The sequence below is a fragment of the Coffea eugenioides genome, unplaced genomic scaffold (genome assembly GCF_003713205.1).
Source record: "Coffea eugenioides isolate CCC68of unplaced genomic scaffold, Ceug_1.0 ScVebR1_3594;HRSCAF=4952, whole genome shotgun sequence".
Lineage (NCBI taxonomy): Eukaryota > Viridiplantae > Streptophyta > Magnoliopsida > Gentianales > Rubiaceae > Coffea > Coffea eugenioides.
In genome coordinates this window covers 99,717-115,594 of record NW_020864186.1, presented here as the reverse complement: position 1 = coordinate 115,594, position 15,878 = coordinate 99,717, and the positions used below count along the sequence as shown (strand labels likewise).

General features: G+C 34.2%; 1 protein-coding gene across 1 annotated transcript; it reads right to left on the bottom strand.

The window, feature by feature from the left end:
• Positions 1–6,158: 6,158 nt before the first annotated feature.
• On the bottom strand, positions 6,159–14,305 carry LOC113758066 (nitrate reductase [NADH] 2-like). Its single transcript, XM_027301099.1, has 4 exons — positions 13,246–14,305; positions 12,280–12,420; positions 9,400–9,632; positions 6,159–7,587 (listed from the first exon to the last, which is right to left on the bottom strand). Exons 1-4 carry the CDS (start codon positions 14,255–14,257, stop codon positions 6,253–6,255), a joined length of 2,721 nt encoding a protein of 906 aa, XP_027156900.1. The 5' UTR covers positions 14,258–14,305; the 3' UTR covers positions 6,159–6,252.
• Positions 14,306–15,878: the final 1,573 nt, after the last annotated feature.

Here is a 15,878-nt window from a genome sequence, read left to right as displayed (position 1 = left end):
ATTATGGTCGTGGCCACATATCCGCAATAATAGGAATAAATTTGTGGTAGGTACTGAAGCGGATTAGGTAGATTGTGAGTCAGTGGTAGTGGTGAAGAGGTGGGTTGTGATAGTAGTTGGTTGGTTGAATGGTGGTGGCTACTCAATGCTTAGTCAGTCGAAGAAGGTGACTAGCTATTAGCCATCACTGGGTTATGAGTTAGTGGCAGTGGTAAAAAGGTGGGATGTGATGATGGTTGGGTGGTTGAGTGGTGGTGGCTGCTTATTACTAAAGAAGATGACTAGAAGATTCAAAGGATGAGAGGAAAGAATGAGCGGTGATTTTGGTGAGAAAATAGAAATGGAGATTGGAGACCTAACATAGGGTTGGATTGGTACTGACAATTATGCCCTTCTTTACGAGTCCATTCAAGTAGCTGATGAGCCGAGCTCGACTTAGCTTGTTTATTGATCGAGTTTTTACCAAGTTCGAACTCGATTTGTTTTCTCAAATAAATGAGCTAAGATTAAGCCTTTAAGATTCAAGTCAAGTCGAGCTCGCGAGTTTCCTATTTCATTTAATAGCACTAGAATCAAGTCTAGGGGGTTAAGCCAGACTTGTGACCCAGGTTTCCTTGCGTTGTTAAGTAAGAGTTGTTTGGAGTGTTTAACAGGATATTTATAAACAAGGTCTAATTGCTGAAAACTTGGCTACTTGATAGTATAAACTTCAATAGTCATTGACATATTGTTTGATTTTGCTTCTTGATCCAACTGCTTAGTAATTTAGCCACTTATTTGACTATTAAGGTCACCTCATTATTATTATTACTATTATTATTTTTGTTGTTCTTGTTATTGTTGTTGTTGTTGTTATTGTTGCTGTTATTATTGTTGTTTAAAATATTAAAGAATTGAATGAAGCTATGCAATTGGGTGCCAGGTATTATTAAAGACCTTTAGTTTGAATTTCTAGGTTTATTAAGTAATGAAATATTTGCATCCGTGATTCAGATGTAAAATCTTTTGTTTAATAACCTCTTGTAACTTGATTATTAGGTTACGGATTTATTGAAGATGCATTCATTAAGTCTTGTTGGTTGTAACTGGATTTGCTAGTCAACCATGAATTCAGGATGTTTAGGTTTTAAAATTTGGGGTTTGACAAAAGTACTCTTTTGACATTTGAATTTGAGAACAAGCTTGAGGAAGGCGGACAACGAGCTTAACCTTCACTTGTGGAATAAGAGAATTTTTGTCCTTTTATCTCTCAATCTTTTTATGTCTAGATAAACTTTTATTTCCTAGGGGGAGATGGAATCACCTGCAACATGATATATGACTGAATATAGTTGATTGATGCTATATTACATACTTACTAGTTCATACTTTTGTGTTTCATGTTTTCAATCAACCAGACACTAATTGTAAACCATCAAAAAAATTGAATGATTAGAATAAATTTGAACTTCAATATTAGTTTGTAAAAGCATGAACCAAAAGTTGTAAACTCACAAAAATAGAGTTACGTCTTTGTGCTTTACACTAAGCAATTTCACAAATCGTCATGAACTTTGTACATAGTCTTTAATCACGAAAGTAATTATGAACTAACTATTGGTATATTAAGTATACCGGCCAGAGTGGATATTGCATGTATTTGGAAATTACACTATAATTTGACATAACTTGAAGAAATTCAATGAATTGGATTAAAACTCTAATCTTGGTCAAGTGGGGAAATCAAAACTGTCTTTTATTTTTATTTTTTTTGTTTCTCAAAATTACTATATTCTTCTTGATTAATTTTGTGAACTTGTTACTAGTAATTTGTAGTCTTTTTACAATATAGGATTGACTAGATAAAAGAGTGGCTTGAACAACTTTGGTAATTGATTATACCTTTCTTGTGAGATTGACACTCAAATCTTCTAATCCTCATGTACATTTGTATATGACCTGTGCACTTTCAACTAAAGAATTTGAGTAATAAAACTAAATTCACACTAGTAATCGTAGTGAATTCCTTGTCGTCATTGGTGTTGATATCAGACTTATGATCATATGTAAATGTATTGAAGGCTAACAATTTTTTCCTTTTGTTTTCCTTCTCTTCTTTCACTTTTTCTTTCTACAGTTCAATCTCTTCAACCATTAAAGAACCAACAAATTCTTCTAATGGCATGGTACTGAGATTTTTGACCTTTATATTGTAATAACCTTCGGTTTCTACGCCTTTAGTAGTGCACCCAATATTTTTATATGGAGTTCAATTTGTGAACATTCTTTGCTGGTATTTACCAAAGAGTTGATGAAGCCTATGAATCTCTTCATCATCTTTATGATGGTTTCTTTTGACTCCATAGCGAACACCGTGTAATCATGGACCAATAATATCCTCTTTGAGGTTTTCACATCATTGGTTCCTTCATGTGATTACTTCGAGTGTTCTCTGTAAGTCCCTGACAAATCTACACTGAGAAATACGATTGCACTCATCTTGAGTTAGTACATAGTGGAATAAATTTAAAGCAGCCATATTTATAGTGATCAATATACCATTCCCATTAGTATATTCATCCAACTCTTTAGGAACATATTTACCTTTATCATTAGTCTTCGTGAGAATATAATTACCATTTTCCACTATTTGTCGTAGGTCATATCTTAGAAACCCAAAATAGAGTTTCATACAATTTTTTCAAGATGAATAATTTGAACTAGTGAACAAAGAAGGACAGTTTGAGGAACTATTCTCTAAATAAGACATATCAAATTTGGAATGATTGTCCATAACAGATCGTACTCTAGGTAGTATAACCTACAAATGATAAGAGAAACTTTTCTGATGCCACTTGGTGTCCCAAGTATGCTAACCTAGAGAGGTATGAAGAGCTTGATATGCGACTTTTTTCTAAGTTTTGAGGGTATTTGGACATGAAAATTTTCTAGCATAATAAGCTGAATCAAAACAATTCCAAAATTTCAAGTATAACCCCTTCCAATATGTCAAATAAGATATATAAAATTAAAGTAAGCGCAATAGAAGCCAAAAAAAAAAAAACTTGAATTACAATCAAATAGATAGCAGTAGAATAATCAAATTGCAAATAAACAAAATAGAGAGGGCCAAATGATTAGTGGCAAGACACTTGAAGGCCTACATCCACTGCTAAAAGTCTTTCTCCCCGTTTGAACTTTGAAACCCGCATTCAATAAGATTGGTAGTGTACTGTTCTTCTTTCTCCAGCACCTCTAGTACAATCACTAGTGCTTATGCTTTTAGAGTGGATCAAGCACAACCACTTTACTGAGATTTTCTTTACATTTTTTTCTCAAATGCCCATCTCACTCCACCTGCGCCTTCAATATTATAGTGGCTCATATACAACCAATCCACTTCTTGCTTCTATGGTGCTCTACATAGAGGACTCATAGGATCTCACACAAGCCTAGTCTATTATAGTTACCAGTCAACCAGCTTGCCTAAATTCCTCATAAAACAAGATGACTCCAACTAACTCTTAATTGTATTTTACAGGAAATCCAACGAATTTAGTAGCGAGGTTTTCTAGTTAAGTTCTGAGATTTCCTTTCACTGGAAAAGTCTCACTTGAAAGACATGGACGACAAATATATAGAGATGATCAACAACCTAAGAAAAGTGTGCGTTTAACTCAAGAAAGAATGTGTTTGTTGGATACAAAATACTTGATTTGAAGAATAGTTATGGTAAGTTATTGTTGGAGTTCGAAAACACAATACGAGTCTAGTCCTTCAATAAGACTAAGGAGATGACTTTAAAATTCAGACAAAGAAACAGATTTAAAATCATTCCAAAATAATAAAAAAAAAAGATCTTAGAAATAAAAGAGCATCAAGTTAAATATGGTAGGAAATCAGATAAATCATATTTTGGTCACAACTTGACCTTCCCGATTTCAAATTTTATTTTTGACTCCAAAAAAAAGACTTAGAACATATAGAAGGAATAAAAAGATATTTGAAAATTTATTTTGGACTAACTTGACGAAGACTCAAAACTTACCGTAAATAAAACAATCTAGATTCATTCTAATAGGTAGGCATTGCAATGGGTCCTATCTTGTACTTAGCTTGTCGTGTTATTATCATGTTCGTGTATGAAAACCTCAACCCTAACTCAACCCATTAGACTTTTGTGTCATGTCGTGTCATGATCCATTTGTTAACTGGTTAATTCAATCCAACTCATGTAACCCGGTAAATATTCTATACGATTAAAATAGTTTTGATATGATGCATTATTTTGCCAAATCGAACTATTGACCTTTGCTAGAAACACTTTAGCATTTAATCACTTATTTTTAACCCATTTGATCATGTAATTGACTCAATATTGCTGTTGTTAGAACACAATAAATTTTTTAAAATACATAGTTATCATAAATTTAAAGTTTTCAAATATTTTTAAAAATAGATGATTAAGCTTTCCCAACATAATATCAAAGTCAGGCTTGTTTGTAGTGTTATTTTTTTGAAAATTTTCTATGTTTTCTGTGAATATTCATTTTGCACATTTTTCTTTTTACCTTTTATTTCATATATATCACATCTTAAAAAGTGCTAAAGTAAGTTTTCTCCAAAAACTCTATAAAAAATGAGATCCAATTAACTTTTTAGAAACACAATCAGATAGTTCCATATGTGATAAGATACAAAATATGTGAGTTTTTAAACTTCTAATTGAAATATTCAAGCCAAATTTAATGATTGTTAGTTTTTGCTAAATACTCAAATATGGCATCTGTAGTAATTAATTATTATCATAAAGTAAGCACTTTATCGAGTCAGCATGTTAACCCACAGGTTGACCAACCCAACCCACTTATATTCGTGTCACCAACAAGTTAATCCAATACTGATCCACTTAAGTCTGGATAGTGCTAAAACCTATTAATTTCAAGTCGTATTCGAGTCAAGTTATCGCGTCGTACTAAAAATTACCACCCGTACTAACAGGCAGAGGTCAACCTATATAGTTAGAAATTTCAAGTATGTTCAAAGCTAACAAAGAATCCAACAAGAAATTCTCTTTAGAATGATGAAAACAGACGAAAATAAAAATTGAAAGCTTTTTTTATTCTTTTTTATTAAGTTCAAGCTTACTTAACTACTTCGATGTCTCTTAACCTAATAACCTTGTTATCCATTTGTTTCACCACATGACCTTCAGATTATCTTTGGTTTAGCAGTGAGCAATCTGCCGCTTTGTCAATTCATAAGCACACTGTCAACACCCAACAAACCATTAGTAACTATATTTGTCATACGAAACTTTAAATGATTGAGCTAATAGTTACATATGTTGTTTTACCTTGGAAATGAATTGCATATATTTGCCTTAAAGAATCAAAATTGACCAAAAAGAATGAAAAACATCTGACTTTAATCTTCCTCTTGATCGTGAGTTTTCTAGGTTACCCTAGGGTTTTTCGTGTATAAATTTCTAAATTAATTTGGTTAAACAAATGCAAAAGAGTTAGCACTCATCAAATTTGCTTTATTCAATCCCTTGGAGTATCCCTTGATACTACGTAAATGTTACATGCTAGGAGGCACTTGGTATTATATTCGTGGAGTTTTACAACTTCTTAGAGGGATTCTTCGTGAAGTTTATTTGAATATCCATGGAATTAACCAAAAATGCTTCGTATAAAGAAATCGAATATTTGGCTGTGCAGGTTCTGTGTATCTTTCCCCAGGATTCTACTAGCTTTAAGATAATACCAAGAGTAATAAGATAAAAATACTTTTATTATCAATTTCACTAATCAGTATAAAAGTGACAATAGTAATTGTTAGTATCGCTTTCTCTTCAGAAAAAATAGGGTTTTACGATCTACCAAACAAACTCATATTCTATAGTTTTCAGTTGACTTCTTTTAGATGAAATTTTGTTGCAAAAAATGTTCCCCTGGGCTTTAGTGGGGTTATCTTTACTTCCAACTGAATAGTGGCTCAAGTCTGATTGCATGTCCTATATGCCATGTTGCAAAATTTTCCTTTCAATTAAAATTTATAAAGCAAATTTGTTAGGATTAAGCAATACAACATTTTCTCTCTTTCCGAAAGATTTAAGGACCAATTCACGAATATTAAGATTGAAAAAAGAAAGAAAATCAATGAAGAAGAAGAAGTACAAGACTATTTAGTTTTTATGATAAACATAATATGGGCAACTAAAAGTTATGTACAAAACCTGACATCTACATTATTATCCCGTTGCTTTCTTCAAAAGATCAATAAAGAGTCCTTTATATCATATCCCATTTTCTCCAAGTTTGGATTTATTGCAAACTGGATCATGGGAGGAGGGCCACAAGCCAGTGCTAGGGTTGTCTCTGACGCTAGAGGAACATGTTCTCTTAAAATGCTCTCGGTAACAAACCCTAGACCGTAGTTCCACCCTTCCTTGATGGATTTTTCCACTACATACCACACTTTAACTCTTTCAGGATACTTTTCAGCCCATGCATCAAGCTCATCTCTAAGCAAGATATCATCCTCAGTCCGATTGGCATAGACAACAAACATCTGGGTATCATCTTCAGAATCCTTCAAAATTGCTTGCATTACTTGATATATAGGTGTCATTCCTGTTCCACCAGCAAGCATGGCCAACTTTTTGGCAAACTTGTGTTTGCCATGCACCAAAAAGTTGCCTTTCCCTTTGTATTCAATGTGACCCAGTGGACCCTTAATTTCAAGAAATGACCCCAGAGAAAGTGAATCCAAGTATTGTGACATAACCCCTCCGTTTGGAAATCTAGGGTGTACCCCTTTGAAGTATATCTTCACCACTAGCTCAAAATACCCGACTTCTTCTACCCCGCTTGTAGGCGTATAGGCTCGCATACATAGCTTTTCATCAACCGTAGCACATACAAATATGTGCTTCCCAATTGGTAATCCTAGGACTTGCTCTTCTGAGGGCAATGCAAATCGAAACTTTCTCACATCATGGGAGATTGAGGTCTTGGACACAAGTTTACATGGGATTCTCTGGCCTGAAATTAGCGCAATGCTTCTTGCAGGGGCAATTTCAGTGATCGGGGCTAAGTGACTGGCGTTTGAAGCTCCATGGACTGTGTTGTTAGGTGATGAAGTCGACGAATCTGAGGTGTAACCTGAGGTTATTAACTCGCCAATCCTGAAATCTTCCAAGAGTTTCTTAGCCTTATCAGAGTGGATGGCTTCAAATTCTTCGGTACAATCTGTGCCAGCATTGATAAGAATACTATCGGAACCTCCAGGATGGTCTTTGAGGAAACGAGTAGTGTCATAAACATGGCCATGAACAATTATCCATGCAGAGTCTGCTGAGTTGTGCTTCTTAACCTCAGACATTGAGAACATTTTTGAACTTGTGTTCATGAATGGTGATGAGACACTTTTCTTCAGGGTTTGATTCGAGTCGGAAGATTTTTCGAGGTGTTTCTCCTTGGCCATCCATCCACCAGATTGGTTTCCAGGCTGCGTTGGGTGCTCAAATACAATTCCGATTTCTCCTTTGTGTGGTTTGCACACATTGGTTTTCACCCTGAACCAACAATTGTTCATCATTCCCTGCACATTGCAATGAAATCATGAGAACAAAGATGCTCTGAATTCTAGCTTAATTCGTACACATTAATCATTTACCAATTTTAGCAACGTGCATAGTCTTATTCTACTCAAGATTTCAGGTCTCAAACCCCAGGAATATGAGCAACTAAAAGGCCCCATCTTCATTTGAGTATCGCAATTCTTAGCAAAACCAATGAAATACTCCATCGACCACATATTTATAATTGTTTATTGGGATCTAACTTTTCATGAAATTCTTTCAATCACTATGTCTTCATGAAATGGTTTTAGGGGTATATTAAGAGTGTACTGAGATTGGTATAAAGTTTCTCTCTTAAATGATAAAATTAAAAAGAAATTTTTATCTTTTCTTGACTTTAAATAAAGAGTAACTTTTATTTTTTTAAAATAAAAAAAATAAAAAAAATATAAGATTAACAATGGAGGAAGCAATAAATATTTTAGTCTAAATGCCTTGTTTTTGATAGAAACACACTGATATTAATTCGTCATAGAAGTGTTGAACTAGTAACTACGGTTACAGTTTGAAAACGGAGAGATGCTAAATTCAAATCCTTCTCTTCGTCTGCACTTTTTAAATTTCACCTTCTTTTTAAATTTCGCCTTGTTTGAAAACGGAGAGATGCTAAATTCAAATCCTTCTCTTCGTCTGCACTTTTTAAATTTCACCTTCTTTTTAAATTTCGCCTTGTTTGGATTGCTTGTTTTCGTCTGAAAATATTATCATTTTCCGTGATCACATTTCTTTATTACCTTTTTCTTTCACATATATCAAATCGCTACAGTAATTTTTTCATGAAAAATAACGAAAAATGCAATCCAAACACAACCTTATATTTCCACGTTCTACCTCTTCCAAGAAATGCTTTCACTTTTCCAACCCGACCGCACCCCAATCAAAAACAAAGAATGACCTTACGATGACATTTTCATCATGACGTAGCAAAGGAGCCCGCAACCACGGGACATTCACGTGAAGTGTACACGTCAAAATTTGTCAGTACAAGATACTTCCAAGGAGGATCTTTTATATGTTCTTGAAATTAGATACAACAATATACTACCAAATTTCCAACCCATTACACCGGTATACTTGCCTATGCAGAGCTTTTATAGGAGTAGAGTATAATTGCGTTTTATATGAATATCCAATTCTTAAATAATTTTAGTTCTCACATTGTGTGGCTATAAAAATATCTATTTTGGTAATTTTTAGAGACTTTCATATTTATTTACAATTTTTGTGTCTACTACAATATGGCATTCTTTTGAATGTAGTCATCCGCTTTAAACAATTCATTTATTGTAAATTACTTTCTTTTACATAATTCAATGAAAATTCATGTGAAATGGAAATCTCCAGATACCCTATGTTAAAATATTATGACCATTTTCCCTCTTTTATAGACATAAAGCCTTTTCCTACGGCCAATAACGTGATTTAGTCATGTTTTTGGACCTAGAATATAAGTTGTGCCACTTCAATCCAAGTTTAAGGAGGTAAAGTGCAACTAATCCTAAGATTTATTGTTTACCACAAATTGTATATTTATTGCAAGAGTCGATGTTGTATTACTCCACTTTTCATTTTATTCTGTCGTGTCTGCGCATGACTCTTGTTTTCGCACTACAGTACTTGTGTTTACGAGTTTCTCATATCCGAATTCGAGCAATACATGCAATGCACCTTAATTATGTGTATCGAAATTAATTCATCAAAACTTTGCAAGTAAAAAATCCCGGTCCATAAAGAATAAAAAACAAACAAGTGTTTTTCAGAAAAAAACGTACCATGACATTCCAAATGAGCTTTTCGGGTTGCGTGTTCGTGCTCTCATCCCAAGCTCGAACTGCAATTTCTTTAGCACCAAGCAGATCCAGGACTTCAACATCCAGAGACCAGAAACACCAGCACCAGTACTTGCCATACTTGGTAGGCTTCTCAGGGTGGTCCACAGCACAAACGTGCCACGTGTCTCCGCCGTCCATTGTCACTTCCACACGTGTCACCTTCTTTCCTCCACCTGTTCATGATACACATATAGTCAAGAGCTAGAACCAAAATGAGTTTCTAATGTAATACATAAGATAAAATAAACAGGTGATTTAAAAAACGTACAAAGAGAATGATAAGCATTTTCTTTTCAAAAGAATAACTTCTTTTTTTTTTTTGGTTAAAAAAACGAAGTTCTAGTTAACTAGTCATTTTTTCCCTCTTCCTTTCAATACATTTTCTTTTTGATAATTTTTGAAAGGCGAACAGATGATGAAGAAGTGAGAGGGAGGAGGATTACTCTATCAAATAAGAATGCGAAATAAGGACCGTTAATCTGCAGTTCACATCTGATCATACAAAAGAGTTGCTTGCTTATCTTTAAAGGAGGTTAAGTTGCTTGTCATTTAAATCCTTTTCCATAGAATCCAAGAAAATGCATATAATATGATGCAAGTATAAACATCTTATGCTCCTTATCATGGGACTGAAACATCACTCTCAAGAAAAAGATTATGGGATACATAACGGCCACAATATTTTGACTGGATCAAACCCAATTGATGTTAAAGCAATTTAATTGGTAAAATAAAATATTGTGGCATAATTTTATTTGTGGATGGAGGAACAAGAAACCATATGATTGCTGGAACTAAGAGTTAAAACTTGTCGCCATCACCACTAGTGATTCTTTTGTCGTTTAATTCAATACTCCTTCTGTTCTGAAATGTTTGTTGCTAAATTATGTCACTTTTAGCGATCTCAACTTTTCGTGAATAATTAACAAATAGTAGAAGACGAATCCAATACAACTTGTTTGTTGAGGAAGAAACCAAGCAACTTCGTAAGAGAGTGGTGAGCACGCACTGCCTTCAAGTGGGCGACATTATGACGTCATACACGACAAAAGGATAAATTAGTCTTTTCACTTAGAACGGCTCTTCAGAATGAGAAAAGCTCTGCCTTCTGCTAGTCCATGAGAAGTCATATCGGGAGAAGGGACAATAACACTTGTAAGTATAATTCTCTCAGGTTGATGTAAAAATTTTAGAAAGTAAATTTTTTGTATAAAGTTTAGTGTTCAAATTCAAATTTAAATTAAAATAATATAATATATATCCAGATCTATTAGTATATATATTGATATTGTAAAAAAGATTATCCAAACTTTTATATGTGTATAATTTATCACAAAGTATCTGTATATTTTTATCACGTTGATTTAATTAATTATTTTTACGTGAATTTATACATGTTAGTTATGTCCAAATTAGGTGGAACCAAATCAAATTTTAAATTTTTTGCATTGGTAATACCCAATCTATGGGCCATCAATTGTGAAGATTTAGCTATCTAGACGAAACGATTGTCGTAGTTGTCCATCCTAAGCCCGATACTCACCTATTCTTTTACTGCACCTCTTTCTTTTTCTTTTTCTTTTTTCGAGGATATTTTTTAGTGTACCTTACCCTTTATCCACCTAACTCGTTTAGGCAAGCCAGTCAACGAGCAAAACATTAGATACATGTTTGATTATAACTTAGAATTTTAAATTCTCGTACATTCAGTAAAATCTAAAAGGTGTGTAATGATGTATGGCTTTATTTTAGAACTAAAAATAGTGTAAATATTATCAATTCTTAAAAAATGAATGTTTAGTTTTTAATCTTTTTTTTATCCATTCACCTCTCTCCTACATCCTTGGAATTCTAATAGCTCTCCTCTAAGTATTGACCAATACCAGTGATTACATATGCCCTTAGGCCAATCATATCCTTCTATATAGTTTATTTATCTTCTTCTATCGTTTGTGCAGTTCCTGTAGGGTCAATTAAAATACACCCGGTTTAGAGGTACGATGTACTTTCCAGCACCAAATATCAATAGAATAAACCATGGGAATTGGGGGAATCCGACAACAATGCAACAAAAGTCGTGGATTCGGAGCGATTGGAGAAGTTTCCACAGCCCAACAGTGGCCCATCAACCGGGGAGGGTTACAACTGAGCCAGTAATTACTAAACGCCATTATACATCTAAGTTTTTTTTTTTCAAACAATTATACGTCTAAGTTCTAACCTCAGACAAATCAGTCCCCCAAAGTACATGGAAAAAGTAAAATATCAACTTAATTATAAACTTAAACGATTTATAACATTACTTTCCTTTTCATCTCATTCTCACATTCGATGTCGTATTTCTTTCTTGATTCATCCCATGTTTAAAGTTGCCATCCCCTATTGTTGAAATTATAACTCAACAACTTATTTGTCTTCTGCACATAATGCATAATTACCTTATTAATTTTGTTACTATTGAAGTACTTTTATTTATCCGCACAGTAGTGTTTGTATGGAATCGTGTTAACTTATCAAAAAAGCACTTTAATTGGTAGATGTTTTTTTTAATAAAAATATTTATTAAGTACTCAGCACATTCTTATATATCCTTCAAAACTTCTAAAACATATTTGTCTTTTCATTACTTAAAATTTATGATATATGGTTAAAGTTATTTTTCATTTTTTAAAACACAAAAACAATCCTAAATTTAACGAATAATAGCCATCAAAAAACTTTAGAATTACTTTTATACTTGAAATATATTTTTTTAAAATAAAAACACAGCAAAGAATTCAGCAACCGTAGTATTATTTGCAATTTGCAATGAAAGCTCACCAGAATAAGCGTAGCCCCTCAACGTGTAAGGCCTCTGAGTCGTCCACGAATTGATAGGCAAAATCTCGTCGTGGCATGGTGTTGTGATCATCGAATTGATGTTTAGCTCATTGATGATGAATTCAGGCTTATACCACCACGCTGTATGCATCACCATACGCAATAAAATTTCAGCTTATGTTAAACATCATCAACCAAGATATTATTACAGTTCTGACAATGATTAACCACCATCGAAGCATCGAAAAGACAACTTATTTAATGTGACTTGAACTTTGAACCATCCTCGTAAGATATTATTGTCCGTGAAAATTCATACCAGTCAATCTAAGAAGAGGAAAAATTTCTCTTGGTTTGCAAAAACTGAAATGTCAACCCTTGCATGATATGACAAACACTTGGGTAACACTTGAATAGACCGATTTATATAGATCATGTGATCCAAATTCTATTACGCTATTTCATCAACTCAAAATTGAAGATATGATAAATTTTAGACCATATAATTTACAAGACTAGATCTACCCAAATTGTTGCTGCATGCCGTAAGTTCTGTTATCAGTTGCTTAAATCTAGTTAAATTTACACAATTTTTGAATAATCAAAAGATCTGTACTAAGGGAATATTCCAAAAATTTTCGCACATAATCTTCCATCCAAACAAAAATAACTATTCAGCATTATAATAAAGTTTTAAATTGGTTATACAACTTTGGATCCACAAAAAAATGGAGTAATATTTTGTACATTGTCAATATATATACTAACAGATTTAGACTTATGTCACATCATCTTAATTTGAATTTAAACACTAAATTTACATATATGATATATATCTATATCGTTTAACTCATGTACTATCATATACAACCGTTGCATAAAAGATTTATAGAAAAGAAAGACAATAAGGAAGAAAAGCATAGACCATAAAGACCAAAGTGGAAGTAGTTACGCTGTAGATTGTACCTTCGGAGTTGGCAAGTTCTGCATCAACATGGGAAGGGAGGACCCTGTTATCCTTGAAATGGTAGTAACTATCAGACTCTTGAGTAGTCACAATGATCCTAGAAAGCCATTTCACCATTCTCCCACCAATGAAGCCTGGAATTATCATCCTAACAGGAAATCCATGGTCAGGAGTCAAGAGCTCCCCATTTTGCATGTACGCCAGAATAATATCCCTGGATGCATCCATGGCAACTCCCTTCTTGACGCAGGTTCCATACTTCGATCCTCCTCCGCCGGGCAAGTTCTCAGCGCCCACAAAACAAACATTCAGCGCTCCATTCTTGCGGCTCAAAATGCCGCAACGCTTCAGAATTGCACGAAGAGGCACTCCCCGCCAGACGGATGTAGAAACCGCAGCAGCACCCCAGTTGAAGCCAATCGTCTGCTTCGTCATGTTTTGCTCTTTCCGCCTGTTTCCGGCGCAGACGAGTGTAGCCGGAAACTCCCTGTATGGGAACTCGTTAACCAACTGTTCCATTGAAAATTTCATTGGCCGTTTCACCAGCCCACAGACCTCCACAGTCCAGCCATCCCAGGTGGCCGTAGGGACTGGACCGTGGTTCCGGACGTAATGCAATGGCACCGGAGTTATGAAACCGTGGTGCATCAGCCTCGTTAGCGGTGGCTCGGCGTTGAACGGGTGTTTTCCGGTCAGCCTAACCATGGATGGATTGCGTTCGATCCAATTATCAGCCGTTCCTTCATCTCTTGCATCCAAAACCGAGTTTTCCAACTCGGCTTTTCCCTTCTTGATTGCATCCTCGTACCCGTTCTCATCATTCTCTTCCTCGTCGTCGCTGGTGGGGTAATTACCGTGAACATTGGAAGTGACAGTATTAACAGTAGGTTTGTTAGGATGGATGTTGAAGGTTCCAACAGGAGAATCAGACCGGTGGTTTGGACCGGCTCTGAATCGTGGCAATGCGGGTTCAAGGTGATGAAACTGCCGGTTTTCGACAGAGGCCGCCATTGGTGACTGGTAAAAGAGAAATAAAGAAGAGAGTTTTGTTTCGTTCTCTTTCTCTGTAACTTGCTTGAGCAAGCAAAGTTGAAGAATGGCCAATCCATTATATAGAGACGCCGGGGACTCTCTTTGTCTGCCTTAGTCCAAACTAGGACCCCATCTGTATTGAACAAAAGCCATAGGAAATTAATCTATTAATGTAAATTACGCTTTTTTGTCTCCTTTGTCATTTACTTTTCTCCCAAGGCATTTTTTGTGACTCATATTTTTAGACGGAGGATTTGAGTTTGCAACAATTCAGTCCTATTAAGCGTAAGGATTTCTGTAGCATGATAGACGTTGTAACTTTGTCACAGACATATATAAAGACATATATAAAATCTGCTCTCAATCATTATTCATATTATTTAGAATTCTAATCTTTACGAAATTATGTGAAAATCAGGACGAGAAATAACTCTATTTTTTTTATATACTTGTTACAAAACATAGATTCATTTGTAACCGTCAATTGGCACTAATACACCTGCTACAAAAGTTAATAATTTATGTAGAAATTGCAACTAAAATTTTACATTAAATCATTTTGAAATTTTTTGCATTTGTTACAAAGATACCCCGTCCATAGGTTGATGCAGTCTATGTTCCAGCTAGCGCACACGTATACTTATTTTAAGAAGTCGATAGTTACTCGGACCTAATTTTCTTTTTTTTTTTTTAACGAGATTTAAGACTTTTTATGTAGGAATAATAGACCGGGCATTTGACACTTTTAATTAAGATTCTAATAGTTTTGTGTTATTCGTAATTCAGATTATATCAGATGTGTACTGCATATTCTCAAGTCTTAATTAAAAAGGATTTAGCTAATGGATGCCCCAAGCACCCATTAAAAGGGAGTATCAGACGTTAATCTTTCACAAAAATAACATTAATTTTGGACATCATTTAAATACAGTGGTGCAAATAATTGTATATATGTGCATTCACATAGCAGCTTTAGTGTAATTTACTAATCAGTGTCTGCACCCATCAGAGAAAATCCAACCAAAACATAGTCATTACTTGTGTAAGTTTGTACTTGATTATACTTGAAGAAGTTTGTACTTGAACATGAAAAATTTTAGTAAGTTTGAACTTTAGTTTGTACTTGAAGATGAAAAATTAGGTAAAAAAAAATAACAATGTAGAAGTTACTAAAAGTAACAGGGTTCAATTGTCATCATTCCATGTACATATAGTGTCTTCTTGAATCTAACCCTAAAAATTTTTATACGTAAGATTCGAGCCATATGTTGAAATATCAGTAAAGGAGCTAAATTCACAAATTTTCAATTTAAAATCATACTACTCTTTATTTTTCTGCCTTAAATACTAGTGTCAATTATCATAACAGCTCAAGTACAAACTAAACTTAGAGGGATGAATATGTAGATACCGTCCAAAACATTGCGCACACTATATAATCAATTTCCAAACTTGTGCAAATTATTTTTCAACTTGTATGTGCATTTACTTCTATTATCCCTTCAACGGATATAAAGCAGGAGAGATTCAATATTTCTTTTATCTATATGATGCCCTAATATTAATTGTTCGTAGCCATTCTACTATCATGTTACCATGG

What these genes read in the sequence shown, in the direction of transcription:
- LOC113758066 (XM_027301099.1), bottom strand. Translation starts at nt 14,257, where the DNA reads ATGGCGGCCTCTGTCGAAAACCGGCAGTTTCATCACCTTGAACCCGCA. An exon ending in AGAACTTGCCAACTCCGAAG is followed by an intron (nt 12,421 to 13,245) that starts GTACAATCTACA and finishes TGATGCATACAG; the next exon opens with CGTGGTGGTATAAGCCTGAA. An exon ending in AGCTCATTTGGAATGTCATG is followed by an intron (nt 7,588 to 9,399) that starts GTACGTTTTTTT and finishes TGCAATGTGCAG; the next exon opens with GGAATGATGAACAATTGTTG.